This window comes from Malus domestica, chromosome 07 (assembly GCF_042453785.1).
Source record: "Malus domestica chromosome 07, GDT2T_hap1".
NCBI lineage: Eukaryota > Viridiplantae > Streptophyta > Magnoliopsida > Rosales > Rosaceae > Malus > Malus domestica.
Genome location: NC_091667.1, coordinates 31,899,625 through 31,918,231, shown reverse-complemented (window position 1 = coordinate 31,918,231; position 18,607 = coordinate 31,899,625). Strand labels below are relative to the sequence as shown.

Genomic DNA, 18,607 nt, shown 5'->3' with positions numbered 1-18,607 from the left:
AACAGATTTAGACCACAGGGGTTTAAATCTGAATTTTTTTACCACAGGCCTATCATCCGAATACCTTATGACCACGGGACCATTTATCCGATTAGGCCAAAAGAATATTATTCAGGTTTAACAAACTTTTCCTCTCTACTGGTTTCCAAAAAGAAAAAACTTTCCCTCTCTACGATCTCTCTCTTAGTTTTTCCTTAGCTCCTAAGGTTTTACACTGTTATCAGCCTGGTCAGGCCGTCAGGCCAAATCCTCCGTTGGAATCTTCGAAGCAATGTCCAAGGAAAACGTTCAGGCGTACGGCGGAGGGCTCACGGCGGAACAAAGAAACCGCATCTCTCGGAATTTCAGAGCCGCCAAGGCCCTCATTGATCGCAAACGCCCCCGCAACGACGCCGTTTCACCTGATCATCACCTCCCTCATACCAAGTAAGTCGTTCAGGAATCAAAGGTTTCATCTTCTTACTATTTTTTGGCTACTCGGCTGTTTTCTTGCTTCAATTTAAATCAATTCAATTGTGTTTTTCAAATTCCAGAATCTGTGGCGGAAATGGAATCCAAACGCCAACTCAGCTCAATAGAGTTCAAAGAACACCGCCTCCGATTTCCGCAAGCCGGTACAATTCAGCGCGTGGTGAATATGGCAGTGCTTCGTGTTCCGGGAGCTTAAGCGTTAGCCGGACAGAATCAAGCGTGTCAAAATCGGATTCTTTCACAACTCCAATCAGACATCAGTTTCTGACTTCATTTGATTCTTTCTCTGCATCTGGAATTCTTAACGATGATGATTTCGATGAGAGTATTTTGCAGGAAATTGACGCTTTAATTGAGCAGAAACCAAGTGTGGACATTCAGCGTGATGATATTGGGAGTTGTGGTAGTGACGTTCGTGCCGCATCAGCGCCGCCTTTGAGTAGTGAAAACCAAACGGATTCCGTTAACCATGGATTGCCTAACATGCCGGATGAGTATTTGAAGTATTAGCTTTCTCTCAACGAAAGGCAGCGCGAGGCAGCTTGCAGCGATATTTCAGTACCTTTGATGATTGTTGGGCGCGTTCTAATGCTGCTCAATGAGGTGTTGCTACTTCCCCCTAACTTTTTCTTTCATAATTGTGTGTTTCTCTACATTTCTTGTTTATGATCGAAATCTTATTCGTTTTTTTTTTTTTTGTGTTCTTAGGGCATCAGCACGTCGAACATTCTAGCAATGACTTTCACTACAGCAGCAGCTTCCGAGATGAGAGATCGAATTGGATCTGTGACTGGGAAAGCAACGGCAAAACTACTAACAATCAGTACATTGCATTCATTTTCATTGCAACTTTGCCGATCACATGCTGAGAAGTAAGCTATTGATTCACCTCCCTTGATTTTGAACACCATACATATGGTGGTACAGCTGAGTCTGTTATGTTGGCTTGTGTTTTAGACTCGAGCGCAGACCAGAATTTTTGATATATGGACATGGGCAACAGAGAAGAGCAATCATTGAAGCTGTGCGGTTATCAGAAGATGAAAAGAGTAAAACGAATCTTAATGTTGCTATAGATGGGGAAGAGTCTAACGGCGTAACATCTCCACATCATTTTAAGGATGCATCAAAGAAATGGCTGAAGTTTGTGACACAGGTTAGTCTTGAATACGAAATTTAATGTTCAGATTATTGTGGATTAAGAACTCTAATCATTCGATTTAAAAAATATTAGCTACAATCAAGCTAGAATGACCAATACAATGGTGTGTCTTACAATATGTGGCATTAGGCAATAAATTTATTTATGTTTCAGGCAAAAGCTTCTGGAAAGACTCCCGCTGAATGCCGAAGAATGGGTGATGTGACAGGAGTACGCTCAGAACTAGAATTTCAGATATCATTTCAGTTCTTTGAAACTATTGCTTATGAGTTTTAGCTCTCAATCTGAATCAGGGTGAAATTCTTAGGAATTACAATGATATCTTGAAATCGTGCAACGCTTTGGACTACCACGACTTAATTAGCTGCTCTGTGAAGCTGCTAAGTGATTTTCCTGAAGGTCTCTATCATCTAAGTATATTTCATTGATTTATCTAGTTTTACAAGTAATGCTAAATGTTGATACATGGTGTTCTCTTAATTAGTGTTGAAGGAGTGCCAGGAGTCATGGAAAGCTATTGTAATAGACGAGTTTCAAGACACAAGTGCTATGCAATATAGTCTTTTGCGGATTCTCGCCTCTCATAACCACATAACCATTGTTGGTGATGATGATCAGGCATGTTGTTGATTTATTATGGAAATCCAATGTTATTGCTCCCTCTCTCCCTCTCTCCCTCTCTCTCTCTCTCTCTCTCTCTCAGCTCATTCTAATCCAGCCCTTATCTGTTCTAAATCAAATAACATATATCCTGCTGCAGTCCATTTTCAGTTTCAATGGGGCGGACATTTCTGGATTTGATTCTTTTCGTAAAGATTTTTCAAATTACAAAGAGGTTCGCTTCGCACTTGACTGCTATGTTATCTTATGTCATTCACAGTGTCTTTTTTCATTATATATAGTATAGAACAAATATATTGTACAATTACAGGAAAGTAAGTTTTATTTTATGGGGTTCTGTGGGATTTGACATAACTTTATGGTTCAGATTAGGCTTAATAAAAACTTTCGGTCCACACGCTATATTGTGGAAGCTGCATCTTCTGTTATAAAAAACAATAAGAAGCGATGCCAACTAAAGAATGTTGACACGGACAATTCTTCTGGGTCTAAGGTACTTAATCTTTCCTTGCTCCAACAAGTACAATTTGATGTCATTTTTCAGTCCTTTTAGTTAGTGACACTGGTTTTACTGGCAAAATGTAGGTAATTATCAAGGAAAGTCACAATGAGGATGCACAATGTGCCTTTGTTGTCGACAAGATCCTGGAGACTGCATCTAAACGGTCAGAAGCAGGGTGCTTCTATGGAAATATAGCAATCCTTTACCGGAGGCAGGTCAAGCTTACTTGCCTTAGTGCTAATGTGAATGAGGTGAATCATATAAGACATTTTGGTCACATTTTCTTTTGTATTTTATGCTACAGGTATCAGGAAAAGTCTTCCAGACAGCCTTGCGTGAAAGGAAAATACCATTTAATGTTCATGGAGTGGCAGTTTATAGGAAGAAGGTAGTTAGCACTTGTCCAGATTATGAAAACCTATCTTCTCAGTTGTATGTATCTAATTTTTCCAATATTGTTGTGCATAAGGTGGTTTTTGCTACGTAGAACTTAAGTTATAAAGAATGCATACAAGAACTGTAATAGACATAAGCTTTTCACCTTTTCCACCAGAATTTTGGCATCACTGGTCCTTTTCATTGTTTTTCGTGCTTGCTTTTCCATTCCCTTTTGGCCAGCTATTTTATCCAAGATTTTGCTACATTACGGTTTCTGGTACACTCTGTGATCTTGTTGATGTAGCATGTTTCTTATGGCAGGTAGTTAGAGCCATTGTTGCTATGATTAAAACAACTTTGCCTGGTTGTGATGATGGATCATATAGGCAAGTCTTCAAGGCTCTACTTGCTTTTGAGAAAGAGGAAAAGAAGAAGGTACACGTTCAATGGGAATGATGAATGAACATCATATTCAATGTTCTTTTCAGCATTAAAGTTGTATATTCTTGCTATCCATTTAATCTTCTTTTTTTACACACTCAGCATTTAGGCTCACATCTCTGGATATCACTGTCTTTTTCTCTCTCTCTCTCTTCAGGTGATCGATTATATTGACAAAATTTCAACTCACAGAAAATGCAGCTTCATATCAGCTGCTTGTGACATCTTTAGTGCAAAAATTTCTGGTACCTTGAAGAGGTCTGTATGACAAGATGCTTTAACATTACATTTTTGCATGGTTAATTCAAGATATACTCATGTTTCTTTCTTATTTGGTATTACAAGCATTTAAGATCTTTTGGATATGTACTGATTGGTCTCTTTACTTGATAATAGGACTCAGCTTACCCAAGGACGCAAGGTGCTGTTAACACTAGAGATGATTTCAAAACTTGTTCTCAGGGTAAATATATTCGGTAAATTGTAGCACCTCTTACGCATTGCTTATTGGCATGATGTAGTAGTAGTAGTTCATGAATCTCAATGGATAAAAAGGATATATTTTCAAATTTTTGGCGAAGTGAGATTCTGTCTACTTTGGTGATTTTTTTAGTTTGATTTTAGTTCTCTAATTGTTGGAACTCTGTATACTTTTCACACCTCCTTGTTATTAGAAGGAAGAGTATCTCTTGCTCCCTTGCATTATTCTTGATTCGTCAATATTAATCCAAAATGTTATAGTTTTTGTTAGATCTGTGTTTCCAAAGAGGTAAAGGTTGTTCTGTGGAATACCTGTCTTTATTTAGTTGTGAATCTCTATGGTAGTCTCACTTATTAATGCACACAGGAACAATCGATTTCAGCTGTCATAACCTCAGTTGCGAATATGGTACCACAGGTTTGTCTTCCATTTCTCCAGAGTTGATATGTCATTTTTGAATCAAATTGCTTTTAATCATCTTTGAGGATGAGGATCACCATTCCATAACATTTTCTTCGTTTCATGCTTATATTCAATACTTCTTAATCATTTATCGTTTGACTTTCAATTTTTAGAAGTACCGTCTTGAGCAACGTGCAGTCGTTGATATAGAGGGAGGAAAACTGCTGAATGAAGACAATGACGTGAGATCTGTAAGTTTGCCGTTTGTGATGATTGTCATTTATACAATAAGCTTAAATGACCCGCTGCTTGGAAAACCCTTTTTTCAGTCAACAAGGTCTTAAATGAATAATTTCTCTGTTTTAGTTAGTTAATCATTGTTGTCACTTAAATCTTGGTCCAACTCTGTTGTTGTGATGCGATTATTCTCATTGCAGGTTCTTCAGTACCTACTAGACGACGTATCTGATTTCTTATCAACTCATTTTGTTGCGGGAAAAGGGGAGAGAGAAGTCGTAGCAGAAGAAAAAGGCTGCGTTAATTTACTCAAAGCATTCATCGACTACATATCTGAGCGGGAGAGTGAAAATTTTCACTCCCGAAGACATGACAACCAAAGTTCTGTCACTTTGACTACTATTCATCAGGTTATAGATCTTTTTGATATCCTCTTATGCGAACCTCGCTAACTCTTGTACTTGCGATGATTTCCCTATTGGACTTCCTTTGGAGTTCTACAAAACATTCTTGGCTTACTGTCTTTCTTTTTCATTCTCTTGCAGTCAAAAGGTTTAGAGTGGGATATAGTTTTCATAATTAAGGTATTTGCCTTAACAAGTGGCTGTAATATTTTTCAGGTTGTTTATTTATTTATGTGTAGAGGTCGCACTTGGTGCGATGGCAAGTGCCTTCGCCCATGAGCGGTAGGTCTCGGGTTCGAGACTTGGGAGCAGCCTCTCCATAAATGGGGGTAAGGCTAGCCGACATTCACCTCTCCCAGACCCTGCGTAAAGCGGGAGCCTTGTGCACTGGGTACGACCGTTTATTTATTTATGTGTAGAGTTGAGGTGTTCTGTCATTAGATTTACTGATTAAACATGCCAATGCTATACCTAATTGATGACTTGAAATTGGTATTCTGTTCTACTATAATCATGACGATATCAACCTCTTCAAATCATCTTAGCTTGCTTTAATGCTCATGCCAATAACACAGGTAAATGAATCTGAGATCCCGTTGTTGCATGAATTCAATGGCGTTGCAAAAGAAAATGGGACCTCCATTGAGGTGTGGGGTAAATTGTTCAACATTTTTCAGTTATATGCAGAGCTTTGAAGTGTTTTTCACAATAATCCCACTCTTTTTTCTTTTGGTCAATAACTCAATAATCCCACTCTAATCATAGGAGGAAAGACGCCTATTATATGTTGCAATGACTCGTGCTCGAAAAAAGCTTTTCATTCTTTATGTTACGATGGATTCCAGTTGGCAGGTACGTTTTAGCTTGAATTCCTGTCCTCCTTATTTGTTGTTGTTGCTCTGACTGAGAAGGTGACTCCTTCAGATGCTTCAACCTTCGCGATTTCTGAAAGAAATTCCAAATCATCTACGAGAAGTCCAGGTGTGTATTACTGTTCATTATCCTCAGTTGTTCTGCTGTTTAGTCAAACTTACAAATAATGAAGAATCTGAAGTGTTTCTAATCTTATTAAGTCTAGTGTGGTTGAATGCAATTTTTGTTTTGTAGGCTGACGTAAGTACAGAAGGCTTGCAATCAAAGCATCATGACCCTTCAAAAGAAACTACTCCGTCAACAGATGATCTCAAACCAAATCTCCTACCTTCTGAAGTTGTTATGGTTCAAAATGATCTCCATCATAGTAAATTTGACGTTGCCTCTGCAGAATTGATGGAATTTGGGGAGGAAAACCATGGAAATGGCTTCTTAAAAAGGTTTTGCTTGCAATTATGGGTGTACTATTATAACTAGCATTTTTGGTTGGTTATGTTCATGTTTAACTTTATTATTCTGTCACTGTACAATAGATTCAGTGTGGATGAGAGATCGATTATCTCGCATGTATTTAATGACTGGGCTAAGAAGCAAGCATTTCAAGATCCTAAGAGATTACTTGACAAGGTGAATTGGATTTATATATAATCACAGTACTCAGTTGAGGCAGTAGAACTTATTTCATTTATGTCTGGGGTATAGTTTCATTTTTGTTTGAGAGATAAGAATCATACTGTTTTGCCTTTAGACTTTTAACTTTGGATTGGCGGCAATGTGAATGCCGATGCTTAATGTTCTGACTACTGCTTATATTTTCTGTTGTACCTGTTACAGATTGGTTTTGTAATAGATGAACGCATACGAGCCAAGAACTACAAACACAAGGTCATAAATTTAGTCCTTTAACTTCCTATTCAATAACTGTTCTTCCCTATTTTTTAACATGCCTCACCGCATGAAGAAGTTGTCGGTGTTTGAATACTTGTGTTTGGGTGTGATGCATCTACGTTTTTATATTACCGATTGACTCTATGTAACTCTCAGGACGGTTTGCGCTCACTCAAATCTTGCTTGAAAGATGAAGATGCATTTCATTATGCCCAATATGTAAGTATCTTGGTACTTTCCAGTTTGTGCTCTGAAAATTTCTGAAACTAAAAACAAAAGAATCATGGGATTTAGGATCTTGAATAGGCGAGCCTTCTTTTGTTTTCGTTAATATCTGTCGTAATATGCAACTACAGCTACTTTATTTCAATAGGTTTGTACACATAATTGGTATAATATGCTATCCAGCTCGACATCAACGTTATATTTCTTTGTAACAGGTTTTGAGATGGCAGAAAATATCTGCAGATCAACGCGCTCATTTGATGAGGGAAAAACAGGTTAGGTGTAAGACGGTTCCCTTTGTCAGACTTTGGTTGTTTTCGGTAGCGAACTATTGCTTTGTGTTTGAGAACCATTTGCCTTAACGCATGATGGACTTCCCTGCTGAGTGTACTCGTTCATTGCTCCCACTGCCAGTCCCATTCTTGTTTGATCCAGTGCTGTCCTGCCAAATGCCGCCCGGAGGGCTGAGGCCGGCTTGAAAGGTGGTGGTGGGATTGGAGTTTGCGGGAATTGGCTCGATTTGATCTATCAGAAATGATGCGCTGCAGATATTCGACAACAAACTCCGAAGTCTTTGTTGTTGGACATTCACAGTTCTTACACCTCTTCATGTCTCTGATTCGTATGACTTATTCCAAATATAAAAACTACGTGGAAGAGAGTTTTAGTTGAAGTGAATGCTAGCTGTAGTAGTAGATTTTGTAATTTTTATTTATTTTAAATGTATTTAAGTATCACAATACATGGTTAACCTATTTATAATTAACATAAATATTATTGATCTATTGTTAATATTGTAACTTTTTATTAATTTTTCACAAAATCACCTATGATAAAATGTGCCTAATATATATGATGATACATACAAAATGAATTACTTACATAATAAATGAATGTTGTTCAATTCAAAATTAATTTATTTACAAAATAAAGTAATGTAATTTGATTCAAAATTAGCTTATTTCCATTGAATTTGGATCTTTTTCGGATTTTTTTGTAAGGATTTTGGAGATTTGTGAATTATATCTGTTCATCGTACATCTTGTAGTTAAAAATTATTTTAAATTATTTTATTTAAAATGAAACACAAATAATATTTGATAAAAAATGATCACACAATATACGATAAACATAATCAATTTACGTACACCCCAAAATCCTCACAAAAATTTGAAAAGATTCTGTTGGATTTCCATCGATATTGAATTACAACAAAACACTCCTTCTATAGCAACTGAGTCCTATAACCAGCTGTGGAAAATAGGCCGGTCCCTAGGAGCTATCTGCCAAAAGAAGACAAATAGACAACAAGAAACGGAGATAGCTTTCGATGCTCCCGCTTTTCATCATGGATGGCTATCCACACACTCATTTTTACTTCTTACACACCCTTTGTTGATTTTTATCCTTTGATATTCTTCAATTAATTTGATCCGACGGTCGAAAATTAAAACGATGTGTAAGAAGTAAAAAAAAAGATGTGTGGATATCATACCCCTTTCATCATTTGGAGTGCTCCCTTTCATTCAACACTTTGTGATTTAGTTACGCATTTATAAATAAATAATAAGTTTAATTTGATTATAATTTTTATGGTGATAAGATAGTTAGAAGATATCTAAATTAGAATTTAAGCTTATGTGGTGAAGTTTATTTGAATTTATGCTTAAAATAAATTTTTTTGTTAATATTCCGTTAATTATTAACACGTGAGTCACATATATTAAGCTAAAACGGAACTTTCTTTTCATTGTTAGCACGTGAAGATTACATGTGAGGCTAACTTTATATTTTTAGTTTCATTTGTGAGTCTCATGTGCTAACAATTAATGGAGTTAACGAAATTTTCAATTTTGAATCTAAATCGTAACAGATTTCACCACAAACGTTTAAATCATAATTTTTTTTAATCTTCGAACTACTATATCACAACAAGAATTAAGAATCCAATTAGACCTAAATAATACGACCTAAGATTAAGCTTAGCTTTAATCATGATTAAATCGCACGCGGGAAGATTGACTGTTCGAGAGAGAAGAAAAGGAGATAACATCCTTCCTCTAAACTACTTTTCCCAATTAAATATATATTAAATCAAGAGGTTGTTGGGTAGGCAACTGTAGATTAAATTTACTACTTTGTACCCTTTCTTCGCATTTTCTTGGGTTGAAAAATCAAAAGTATGCGGATTCCTTTCACACCGAAATTTCCTGAAGAAGATGTGAAAACGCAAAAAGCATAATTGCCCTTTTCCCTTTTGCATTGACTCATTGACTAATTTCTGGTGATCCAATTTGTAGATCTATTGAGTGTTTCTGTACTTACAATTCTCTTAGTCTTAGCTGCTCGATCATCGCTGCCCAGGTGAGATCGATTAATGGCTGCTTCTTCTTCTTCTTCTTGCCTTGGTTGGGAATACGATGTGTTCATCAGTTTTAGAGGGGAAGACACTCGCACGGGCTTCGTCAGCCATCTCTACAAAGCTCTGCGTCAGAAACCAATCAACACCTTCATTGATGCCGAAGACCTCAGAAAAGGCGACCGCCTTTCCGAGCTCCTGACAGCGATTCGAGAGTCAAGGATTTCGATTGTAGTTTTCTCTCAAAACTATGCTTCATCCACATGGTGCTTGAAAGAACTCGTGGAAATCTTGGAATGCAACCATTCCAAGAACCAGATTGTATTCCCCATTTTCTACCAAGTCGATCCGTCCAATATTCGTAAACTCGAGGGAAGTTTTGCAGAAGCTTTTGCTAAACATGAAGGTCGTTCTAACGTTGACGTGAAGGAGGTGCAGAGCTGGAGGTCCGCTCTTCCCAGAGCCTGCAATTTTTCCGGTTGGGATTCGAAAGAATATAAGTAAGTTCAATTTCTTCACTCACGCGCACTTGCTATTAAAGTATTTTTACTATACAAATATCAAATAACTCGAAAATGTTTATCCGGCTGGAGGTCCTCTCTTACAACGGCCACCAGTTTATCCGGCTGGGATTTGCGAAACCATGAATAAATTCTAATTTGTTTTAGTTTCCTGTTAATTTTTGAGATTTTTAATAGCATTTAGGGGCCATTTGATATATATATATATATATATATATTTTTTTTTTTTTTTTTAAGTTTGTAGTTTCCATTTTTATAAAACTAACGGATGAAAACATGTGATCTGGCTACAATGGTACAAAATTCTCAGGAAAAAAGGTTGTAAATACCCATTAGATCTAAATGCAAGATCTAACTACTGATATTTGGGACTACGTACTGTATACCATGAAAGAAAAATTGGAAAACTTGTTTAATAACTACTTTCATTGAAACTAAAAACTGAAAACAAAATCTGCAAACTTAAAATCTAGATTTAAAAAAAATTGCAAACGAAATTGTAATCAAAACGACCCATTAAGTATCATTTGGTGTTGTAATTATATTGTGTTTTAAATTTGACAGGGATGATGCAGAGCTTATTGAGAAAATTGTAGAAGATGTTTTTAAGAAATTGATCCACATCTCATCATCATCAACAACAACAACAACAACAAAGCCTTTTCCCACTAAGTGGGGTCGGCGATACATCTCATCATCATCAAGCAAATATAATGGCTTGGTTGAAATGGACTCTCATATGCATAACATGCATTCATTACTGCATCCTCCTGGAGTTGAAACTAATGATGTTCGCATTGTTGGAATATGGGGTATGGGTGGTTTAGGCAAAACAACCATCGCTAGAGCTGTTTATAATGAAATCTCTGGTGGATTTAAAGCTTGTTGCTTTCTTGAAAATTTCAAGGAAGGTTTCATGAAGCATGGCAAACTACATATGCAGGCAGAACTTCTATCGAGTATCTCGAACAACAGGGTGGGGAGTTCCGACGTTTCGAATAAAGGTTTCCAGGTGATGTTAAATAGTCTAGGTCGGAGAAAAGTTCTTATTGTTGTTGATGATGTGGAAGAATTAGAACATATTGAAGCTTTACTTGGAGAGCCACATTCCTTTGGTGGTGGAAGCAGAATTATTATAACAACCAGAGATTCGCAATTACTAAGCATAGCTGGTGAGATATATAATCCCCAGATTTTGAGTGATTCTGGAGCTCTGGAACTCTTTAGGCGGTACGCCTTCAGAAAAAACCAACCCACCAGAGATTATGATGATCTCTCCCGTCGTGCCGTAAAATATGCTCGAGGTCTGCCTTTAGCACTCAAAGTCTTGGGAGCTTTTCTTTATAACAAAAATGTACGCCAGTGGGAAAATGAGTTAGAAAAAATAAAGAAAATCCCGCAAAAGGGAATTCATGATGTGCTTAAAACAAGCTTCGATGGACTAGATGACATGGAGAAGGATATCTTTCTAGATATTGCATGTTACTTTAAAGGAATGAGAGAAGACTGTGCAACCGAAGTTCTGCACAGCTGTGGTTTCTATCCTGATATTGGAATAAAAGTTCTAATCGATCGAGCTCTAGTAACTGTCTCAACGAAGGGGGAACTGGAGATGCATGATTTACTAGAGGAAATGGGTCAGAAAATCGTCTACCAAGAATCTATCAAAGAGCCTGGGAGACGAAGTAGGTTGTGGAGTTATGAAGATGTTTTTCATGTGATAACTAAAAATACGGTGATAATTTCTTTTCTTATGCAATGTTTAGTAGAAAGCTTCAACTTTTGACCAAAATCAATTTCTTAAGCTCGTTTGATAACCACTTTTGTTTCCATTTTTAATTTTTAATTTTCATTTTTTTAATAATTGAAAATTGAAAATTGAAAACAATTACAAACAAGTTATATGTTTTCAATTTTCAGATTTCTAAATAAATAATCAAAACAAAAGTGAAAAGTGAAAACAAAATTATTATCAAACAACTCCTTAAGAAACAAGCATTAACTTCATAATCTAAACTAAGGTTCTCTGCTTTTTCCTTCCCTTTGATTTGCACAGGGTACAGAAACAGTCGAAAGCATAATCCTCGATTCGTGGAACTCAGATGAGGGATGCTTAATGGTTGAAGCTTTTGATAGGATGACTAAACTAAGACTTCTCAAGATCAGTGCTCACGGCATACAACACCTGACTGGGCCCTTAAAGTTTGTTTCTAGTGAGTTGAGGTGTCTTTCCTGGTCTGGATACCCTCTCAAGTCTTTGCCATCCAACTTTCAATTCGAAAATCTTGTTGGACTTGACATGCAATATAGCCTCATTGACCGACTTTGGGAAGGAACCCAGGTATGTACAATCATTTACATGTATTTGTTTCTTTTAAATGTTTGGGCTTTGAGTGAGATGTCTTATTAAGTAATGCATGTTTTCCTGAATGTTTTAACAGACGCAGGAAAAGTTGAAATTCATCAATTTAAGTCATTGTCATAACCTTGAGATAACCCCTGACTTCACAAATGTGCCAAATCTTGAGAGGCTAATTGTTCAAGGTTGTACACGCTTAGTTGAGGTTCACGGGTCGATTTTGGCTCTTACAAAAATTGTTTTATTGGATCTGAGTTTGTGCGGGCAACTTAAGATTCTACCCAGCAAAGTTTGTATGAGATCTCTCAAAACCTTTGGTCTTTTTGGCTGCCGGAGTCTTGAGATGTTTCCGGAGATTTCAGAAGTGATTGAGGGGTTAGAAAAGCTTGATTTATCCGGGTCAAGAATTAAAGAACTGCCCCTGTCAATTAATAATCTCACGGGGTTGAGTCATTTGAACCTATCAAAATGCATGGAACTTAAGATTCTACCCAGCAAAGTTTGTATGAGATCTCTCAAAACCTTTGATCTTTCTGGCTGCTCCAGTCTTGAGATGTTTCCAGAGATTTCAGAAGTGATTGAGGGGTTAGAAGCGCTTGATTTATCCAGGTCAAAAATTAAAGAACTACCCCTGTCAATTAATAATCTCACGAGGTTGAGTTATTTGGACCTAAACAATTGCAAGGAACTTGAGAGTCTTCCAAGCAGCATTCGTATGAAATCTCTCAAAACCCTTGATCTTTCTGGTTGCTCGAGTCTTGTGATGTTTCCAGAGATTTCAGAAGTTATTGAGGGGTTAGAAGAGCTTGATTTATCTGGGTCAAAAATTAAAGAACTACCCCTGTCAATTAATAATCTCACGGGATTGAGGTGTTTGCTTATGATGAATTGCAAGGAACTTGAGAGTCTTCCAAGCAGCATTTGTCAACTCAAATCCTTTTACCGTCTCTCTCTTTACAATTGTACAAAATTTGAGGTGTTTCCAAGCATTGAAGAAAATATGGAAGGATTAAGAATGCTTTTCTTGGGTGGAACATCTATCAAAGAGCTTTCCCCCTGGATTGAACGCCTTACGGGGCTTCAGGTTTTAAGTCTGATAAATTGCAAAAGACTTGTACACATTCCTGACACTCTATGTAATTTGGCACGCCTTAGCATATACACATAGCTCCGTCCTGGCCCGGGTCCCTCTCCACCCCAACCCCCCAATTTCTAGGTAATCAAAATTCAAACCCTATTTTTGATTTGGAATTAAAATTCGAAATTTGGGAAATTTTATTGTCTGAATAAAGAAATAATTTTCAGGGGTTTTGGGTACTCTGTGCTGATTAAACACATGGATACGAAGCTTTGTTTTGAAGCAATCAATCGGACACTACACCGCGTTGCGGCGGCTTTGGTGGCATTTTCCAAGGAGAGGTACATAACTCCACCGCAGAAACTGTGAAGATACTGGTAATGTCAATTCCCGATGCTAACTTGCTAATGCCACCGGTGTTCCTCCAATTTGGGTGAAAGGTACTTTGTATTTCCATTTATCTTAACATTTCTATATCTGCAAATTGCAGTGGATGAACCTTCTGAATTTGTGCAAATGACTTGCTTTTTTGGTATATGTGGGGTATAATGATGGGATTTTCAATTGCTTGTCGTATCATCAGCTAACTCTGCATTCATCAGTAAAATCATCAGCAAATTGCATGGTTGACACCGTCTTGTCTTTAACTAATACAATGGAGAAGTTACAAATCAAACTGTTAAAAATTTTTCCCAATATGTGGACAGATTACTTAGTACATTTTGCTTTGTGATTGCTTCCCTTTATGTTTTTCCGCCAATCTTTGTCCACCATTTATAGTGATGCCAGTTTTAGTTGCATGCTCACTTAAAATCTGCCAAAAATACACATATGTCTAGATTTTAAATCCCTTTGTGCACCATTTATTCTGCTAACGAGTTTGATTTTTAAGTTAATTTTATTGGAAAAATTTGATCTCGATGTGTGGCAACCCTTTTTCAGGGAAGATGCATGAGATTGTATCGTCTGGAATTAGCAGTCTAAAAGGGCACATCAAGAGGAGGAATAAATAAGAGCCTCAACGATTTCATCTCCCTCTATGGAAGAATGTCCCTTGTACCAGCTGATGCTAAAGCTGTAGACGCTAGAATTGAATGGTTCTGGTAGATATTTCTAGCATCTGTATATATACTGTTTGGAGAAGGACGTTATCGCGATTCAGGGCCGGCCCTGTCCCAGTGCAAACAGTGCACCTGCCCAGGGCCAAAATTGTTTTGGGGCACTTCTTCCTTTGCGAATCGCGACAGCGGTGACCAGAGCCTTTCTTCCAGACCAGTGCCCTTTGGTCGCAGCTTTCCTTATCAGCCTCTTGACCTCCGAAATTGCTGCAGAAATTGCCCAAAACTCGACTGAATTTTACAGAATTGGTCGCTATCGTTCACCGCTGCAGTCCTCTGTGCGCAGCTCATTGAGCTTTCTGGGTACTCTTGCTCCTAGCACACAGTGAGTACTACACTAATATTTCACTAAAAATGCCCATTTATATGTTTAATTGTTAAATTTGTGATTAAAGTGAGTAACTTTGAGATACCCAGATTTTTAAATCCACTGCTGCTTGTTTTCCAGATTCAGACGAAAGATGGGTTACTTACTAGATTTGAGATGGGAAGGACTAATAGTATAGAAGTCGTGTTTGTTAGTGCGATTTCTGTTTGGTTTGAGATGTGGAGGACTATTGAGATTGCTTTGGTGGGGATTGTTCTCCGTAACTGATCCGTGAGTAAAATATTGATTCTCTGGACGCCTGATTAGTGAAAAGCCATACTTTCATAGCTCCTTCCAACATGTGGACAGATTACGTCGTACATTTTGTGTTGTGATTGCTTCCCTTTACGTTTTTCCGCCAATCTTCGTGCACCATTGATAGTGATGCCAGTTTTAGTTGCATGCTCACATAAATCTGCCAAAAATACACATGTCAGGATTTTAAATCCCTTTGTGCGCCATTTATTCTGCTAACGAGTTTGATCTTTAAGTTTCTTTTGTTGGAAAAATTTGATCTTGAAGTCTGGCACGCATGCTTTTGCAGGGATGTATGAGATTGGATCGTCTGGAATTAGCAGTCTAAAAGGACACATCAAGAGGAGGAATAAATAAGAGCCTCAACGATTTCATCTCCCTCTTCGGAAGAATGTACTTTGTACCAACTAATGCTAAAGCTGTTGACTCTAGAATTGAATGGTTCTATTAGATATTTCTAGCACCTGTATATATACTGTTTGGAGAAGGACGTTATCGCGATTCAGGGTCGGCCCTGGCCCTGTGCAAACAGTGCACCTGTCCAGGGCCGAAATTGTATTGGGCCACTTCTTCCTTCGCGAATCGCGACAGCTGTGACCCGAGCCTTTCTTCCAGACCACTGCCCTTCCGTCCCAGCTTTCCTTATCAGGCTCTTGGCCTCCGAAATCGCTGCAGAAATCACCCAAAACTCGACTGAATATTACAGAATTGGTTGCTGTCGTTCACCGCTGCAGTCCTCTGTGCGCAGCTCATTGAGCTTTCTGGGTACTCTTGTTCCGAGCACACAGTGAGTACCATACTAATATTTCACTAAAAAGTGCCCATTTATATGTTTAATTGTTTAATTGTTAAATTCACTGCTGCTTATTTTCCAGATTCAGACGAAAGATGGGTACTTACTGGATTTGAGATGTGAAGGGCTAATAGAAGTTGTGTTTGTTAGTCAATTTCTATTTGGTTTGAGATGTGAAGGACTAATGAGATTGCTCTGGTGGGGAGTGTTCCCCGTAAATGATCCGTGAGTAAAATATTGATTCTCTGTACGCCTGATTAATGAAAAGCCTTACTTTCATAGCTCCTTCCAATTTTTTCAACATATTGGTCCTACTAAGTTGATTATTTCAAACTTTGAATGTATAGCTCAATATTTGGTGCCCCCTGATCTGAAGTTTGAAGTTTTCAGGTTCTGCTGGAATTTCCTTTCTTGAAACGAACTATTGGGTAAAGTGATGAACATCCGTGGGATACATTTTAAATTAGGCTCTAATGTGCTTCAAACTCAATTGAACTTGGTTACTGGCTTTTCTTGATCTTGACCAGGTGATGCATGGTTCTTAAATTCTCCAGAAGAATCGCTGGGATTCGTCCTTGCAGATGAAGGTTTCGATGTATGGGTAGGCAGTGGCGGATCCACAGTGGGGTCATTGGGGTCGCGCGACCCCTTGGAAGCCATGGAAGCAACCTTAGAGACCCCTTGGACTGGTGGTGCGACCCCTGGTGCGACCCCGTTCGCTGCACACCAACTGTTCGACGAAAGGTCGTCGGTTTGGGCAGGTTGGATGAAGAAGACGAAGGCGCTGTGGCGCCAGTTTGTTTTTAAAAAAAACCTGGGCAAAACGACGTCGTTTTGGCCCAGGAAATTTTTTTAAATGACCTGGCCAAAACGACGTCGTTTTGGGCCAGGTTTAAACAAAAAAAAATGCCCAGCGTGTCCTGGGCAGGTCTGAACAAAAACAAAAATACCAAGCGTGTCCTTTCGACCTTATTTTGCACATAGCCTTATTTTTGTGCCTTTGCTAGTGGAACCGAAAGGCTCTGCTTTTTATTTTATTTTTTCATTGTTCTTTGCAGATGTAGAGCTGGAATGTAGGATTTTGAACAAGGATTTTGGAGTAGCTGGTCGCGCTATCCTACCAAGACCCGATGAAATGACGATATGCATGCCGTTTTTGTTAAAAAAAATTTTCGCACTGCGCTCGCTATCCTTAATGACCTCCCAAACATTATTTCCTGGATCCGCCACTGTGGGTAGGGAATGTGCGTCAAACACGTTGGAGTCAGGGACACACATCTTTATCAGAAGACAATGAGATTTATGCTGTACTGTAGGATTTTTGGAATTGGAGTTGGCAGGAATTGGCTATATTTAATCTACCAGAAATGATGCGTTGTGATATTCGACAACAAGCTCCGAAATCTTTGTTGCTGGACATTCACAGGTCTTACACCTCTTCATCTACTTCACATCTCCTTCCCTTGCTGCTACTTTTGTTGTTTACTAGCTGCTACTTTTGTTGTTTACTCAATTTATTCATGTTATTAGGGAACAATCATGTCTTTAGCTGCTCTCATCCAGTCGGATATGGCAGAATTGGTTGAAGCTGCCGCTCGTCTGTACATTATATGCAGCGAATGGGGCGTCTAACATTTTGGATTCAATATGTGATGGCCATGTTGACTGCTTGGAGTGGTTGTATATGATTTTGCTTTTGATCGTCGGGGTTTCGGTACTATGTCTCCCGTTGTATGTTTTTTCTTCAAGTAATATAATATGGGTGTGAGAGCCTAGCCCCTAGCTTCGACTAGATTCCAACCCTCTTTAAATATTTCTTTTTAATTTATGTTGTTGTACTGGAAAAAAGCACATTTTGAGTGTTTGCGGGCACCAAAAAATTCAGTACCACCTCTGGTGGTCAAATATCCTAATGGATAGGTGTTAGGTTTTTACCCATGCATCTCGAGTTCGAAACTCCTTGCATAATGTAAATAGTTTCGAAATCTCTCTTTAATAATAAAAAATTTCTTTTTAAAAAAAATGTATGCAAAGAATTTGTGTAATTTTGACTGCGTAAGAAATGAAAATAGTTATTATTAATCTCACACTTGATCATCTTATATATGAATGACCTTACATGCCTCTTAAGATGTTTTGAACGTTTTTAAAAATAAAGAAAATAATATTTAATAAACAACTGATTGAATCATATTATTGCTAGTCCATTGTAAGGTTAAGCCCACCCCTCCCCCTTAGTGTAGATAATATCATTTGTTAAAAAAAAATCATTTGGCAACTAATTTAATCACATTATGCCTCTTAAGATGTTTTGAACGTGTTTAAAATAGAGAAAATAATATTTAATAAATAATTGATTGAATCACATTATTGTTAGCCTATTGTGAGGTTAAGCCCAACCCCCTCCCCCTTAGTGTAGATAGTATTGTTTGTAAAAAAAAAAAACAATCATTTGACAACTAATTTAATCACATTATTATTCGCGTGCGAATGACATTTTTATGATCGGCATTACACGCATCTTAAGATGTTTTGAACGTGTTTAAAAATAGAGAAATTGAATCACATTATTGCTAATCTATTGTGAGGTACTAATTTAATAAAATAAAAAAAGCAAACAAACCACAAAAAAAATCAATTATTAAAAAAATACTATTAAAATGACGAAAATG

The 18,607-nt window shown here is 37.7% G+C and overlaps 2 protein-coding genes across 22 annotated transcripts; both read left to right on the top strand.

Annotated features, from left to right (window-relative positions):
- The first annotated feature begins 113 nt into the window (after positions 1 to 113).
- LOC103440067 (ATP-dependent DNA helicase SRS2-like protein At4g25120) lies at positions 114 to 7,877 on the top strand. 3 transcript variants are annotated; one of them, XM_070825427.1, is made up of 27 exons: positions 138 to 426; positions 534 to 1,074; positions 1,180 to 1,343; positions 1,429 to 1,627; positions 1,787 to 1,843; positions 1,927 to 2,032; positions 2,118 to 2,251; positions 2,394 to 2,468; positions 2,622 to 2,747; positions 2,840 to 2,971; positions 3,061 to 3,144; positions 3,456 to 3,569; positions 3,733 to 3,833; positions 3,972 to 4,038; positions 4,423 to 4,473; positions 4,632 to 4,709; positions 4,896 to 5,105; positions 5,241 to 5,279; positions 5,675 to 5,746; positions 5,865 to 5,951; positions 6,024 to 6,080; positions 6,207 to 6,412; positions 6,506 to 6,599; positions 6,807 to 6,857; positions 7,017 to 7,079; positions 7,301 to 7,360; positions 7,500 to 7,877. In XM_070825427.1, the coding sequence occupies exons 2-27, from the start codon at positions 1,039 to 1,041 to the stop codon at positions 7,551 to 7,553; spliced, it is 2,517 nt and encodes an 838-aa protein (XP_070681528.1). In that variant the 5' UTR covers positions 138 to 426; positions 534 to 1,038; the 3' UTR covers positions 7,554 to 7,877. The 3 variants fall into 3 exon arrangements, with proteins under 3 accessions (XP_070681527.1, XP_070681529.1, XP_070681528.1); XM_070825426.1 differs by having other exon boundaries at positions 114 to 426; positions 7,301 to 7,877; XM_070825428.1 differs by lacking the exons at positions 2,840 to 2,971; positions 3,061 to 3,144 and having other exon boundaries at positions 114 to 426; positions 7,301 to 7,877.
- Positions 7,878 to 9,161: 1,284 nt separating this feature from the next.
- LOC103428535 (disease resistance protein RPV1-like) lies at positions 9,162 to 17,958 on the top strand. 19 transcript variants are annotated; one of them, XM_070825409.1, is made up of 13 exons: positions 9,162 to 9,944; positions 10,530 to 11,700; positions 12,022 to 12,306; positions 12,407 to 13,540; positions 13,630 to 13,842; positions 14,345 to 14,845; positions 14,969 to 15,118; positions 15,432 to 15,929; positions 16,018 to 16,160; positions 16,326 to 16,363; positions 16,463 to 16,696; positions 16,994 to 17,361; positions 17,466 to 17,958. In XM_070825409.1, the coding sequence occupies exons 1-4, from the start codon at positions 9,463 to 9,465 to the stop codon at positions 13,490 to 13,492; spliced, it is 3,024 nt and encodes a 1,007-aa protein (XP_070681510.1). In that variant the 5' UTR covers positions 9,162 to 9,462; the 3' UTR covers positions 13,493 to 13,540; positions 13,630 to 13,842; positions 14,345 to 14,845; positions 14,969 to 15,118; positions 15,432 to 15,929; positions 16,018 to 16,160; positions 16,326 to 16,363; positions 16,463 to 16,696; positions 16,994 to 17,361; positions 17,466 to 17,958. The 19 variants fall into 19 exon arrangements, with proteins under 19 accessions (XP_070681510.1, XP_070681513.1, XP_070681516.1 ...); XM_070825412.1 differs by having other exon boundaries at positions 16,463 to 16,863; XM_070825415.1 differs by having other exon boundaries at positions 16,283 to 16,363.
- The last annotated feature ends 649 nt before the right edge of the window (positions 17,959 to 18,607 follow it).